The sequence below is a fragment of the Penaeus vannamei genome, chromosome 27 (genome assembly GCF_042767895.1).
Source record: "Penaeus vannamei isolate JL-2024 chromosome 27, ASM4276789v1, whole genome shotgun sequence".
Classification (NCBI taxonomy): domain Eukaryota; kingdom Metazoa; phylum Arthropoda; class Malacostraca; order Decapoda; family Penaeidae; genus Penaeus; species Penaeus vannamei.
In genome coordinates, this window is record NC_091575.1 from 10,204,639 (window position 1) to 10,207,138 (window position 2,500).

The 2,500-nt window shown below is 36.6% G+C and overlaps 1 protein-coding gene across 5 annotated transcripts in view; it reads left to right on the forward strand.

Annotated features, from left to right (window-relative positions):
- The window catches only part of LOC113821596 (zinc finger protein rotund), a 656,570-nt gene that overhangs the window by 399,416 nt on the left and 254,654 nt on the right, over window positions 1–2,500 (forward strand). Inside the window, exon 2 of one of the 5 annotated variants that reach the window (XM_070140819.1) lies at window positions 670–717. The exons of the other annotated variants lie outside the window; for them this stretch is intronic. Coding sequence (XP_069996920.1) covers window positions 679–717 — 39 coding nt within the window. The 5' untranslated portion in view covers window positions 670–678. The remainder of the gene's footprint in view (window positions 1–669; window positions 718–2,500) is intronic. 5 annotated transcript variants of the gene reach the window in all.

Sequence of the window (2,500 nt, forward strand, 5' to 3'; positions counted from 1 at the left end):
GTCCTAGTATACTAGTATAATATCAATATCACATTAATTTTTCTTTTCATGTCTATGCATTTATCCTTCCACAGACCATCCTCTAGTTTCCAGTTATAGAACTTGAATGGCACTCGGAAGATATTGAATCCTATACGCTGTGTGTAGAAAATTATTGAAGTGTTTGTGGAAAATATAAATCGCATTTCTTTTTACTTTGTTTTTGTTAGGTTTATTTTCAGTAATAGGATTGTGTTTTATGCGCGTTAACTGCTACGTATCTTTTTAATTTAGAATCATGGTTTAAAATATTATTGTGTGACATCAGATATATTCCTGTTATTCGTATGATGAATGCGCTCCTAAAAAACGATGTTATTATTTTCAATATGTTTTATCTTGCACGTTTGGACGTATATTAAAATGTATATTTTGAATTTATATTAAAATCTAATGAAAAACATCCAAAGATTTTATTTTATTTCCGATGGTTGAATATAATCGGATGTACATCATATGGATATCTGTTGTCTTACTATATATGGCCAGCATCTTATCTTTTTCTTTTTGAGCTGTGTGATATAACGGAGGCTTTTTGTTGTTCTTTGTTATGATAATAAAGAGGCATTGTTACGCAGTGCAGATTGTCATTACAAATGTTTTCTAACCTATGCCCTTCTTCTCCCACAGGTACGTAGGATGAGTACCCGCCGCGGCACCTTTTTGGAGCTCCTACAGGTGTGTTGGGTAGGGGTGCCTCACGCCCCTGGCACCCGCGGGCTGGCCGTGGTACCGCCTGCTCATGGCGCCAGCTGCCCTCCCCTCGCTGGCTCTCGAACTGTTCCGTACCGGTTGCTGCTGCTGCTGCTTCTTGGTGTACCACGGCTTAGGCATGTTGAGTGTTGTGCGTACCGGGTAGTCTATGTTCCCGTGGCTTGGGCCGCTGCTAGTCAGGGGTATGTCTTATGTACTTGTGCGCTTCACAGTGATACATCTGGAAAACACACTTGCACGCACACAGACAGATACATTCGCACGCACATTAAGTGTAACATTGCACTTTAGCATAACACGGTCACATACTCAAGTGTTTATCGGCTGTTTATATCTATGGCCATGTTTCCCAATAACCTTGTTATTATTATTTTTCCCTGCACACACATGAGCGCACTCACATACACAGCAATCCAAGATAGAAAGGAACAAACGTTATCGCATACTGTATGCACAAAAAGATACACGCATATGAACTCGCTGTCACAAAAACATGAAAACCACTCCCACACATATACATAAAAATAAGACAACCACTCCTACTCTTTCACACGCACCGCCCAACAGACACGGACACACACACGCACACGTGCACACACATACACACACATACACACACATACACACACATACACACACACACACACACACACACACACACACACACACACACACACACACACACACACACACACACACACACACACACACACACACACACACACACACACACACACACTCACAGTCACGTACATACACGCACCGCTTTTTAACCATGCCTACCTACATACACGCACATTACATCGACCAGTATAGCTCTGGAGTTATATATTTTGCATGAAAATCCCCTTGTGTGTAATTTATTTTTATGCAATCAATTGAATGCTCTTAAATTTAGCTTATAGTGGAACATCGAGGCTACTGTGCTGAACCCCCTCTACTGTGAATGCTACCGTGAATGGAGGATGTTTGACTTCCTATGGTGTTGTGGTGTCATGTGGTTTTGGTTGTACTATATGTACGTGAGTTTCTGTGTATTATTGTGCGTTAGGTTTGCGCTGGTCCTGTTCAGAAAACTTTTGTCGAATTTTTCGTATATACTTTTTCTCTTGCTCGTCAAATTCATGTACTGTGAATATGTTAAACTTTTGCTATCATGATCATGATCATCTTCATCATCCTCAACATCACCACCACCGTCTTCATCATTGTCATCATCAATGATAATGATAATGATAGTAATATGATGATAATGATGAAAAAATAATAAAGATAATGCTAATGCTAATGATAACGATAAAATTATGATAATTAATGATGATAATGGTAATAAAAATGATAATAATAATAATGATAATGATAATGGTAATAATTATAATAATGTGGATGATAATGAAGATGGTTCTTATAATAATTGTTATCACTGTTATCATGATGATAGTAATAGTTATTATTATCATTTTTGTTTTTATTATTTTTATTTTTTCGCTGTTGTTGTTGATGATCTTTTTATTTTCTTATAATTATTCTCATTATTGATTAATAATGATGATAATTATAAAAATGCTGTTATTACTATTGTTGTTGTTACTGTTATTGTTGATATCATTAGCATTATGAATATTATTTTGTTGATGTTCCTATTGCATTTTTTTTTATTATCGTTTTATTACTAGTCTTATTGATTGTGGTAGTAGTGGTATCATTGTTGTAGATTGTTTCTGTAGTCGTTGATGCTGTTTTGCTG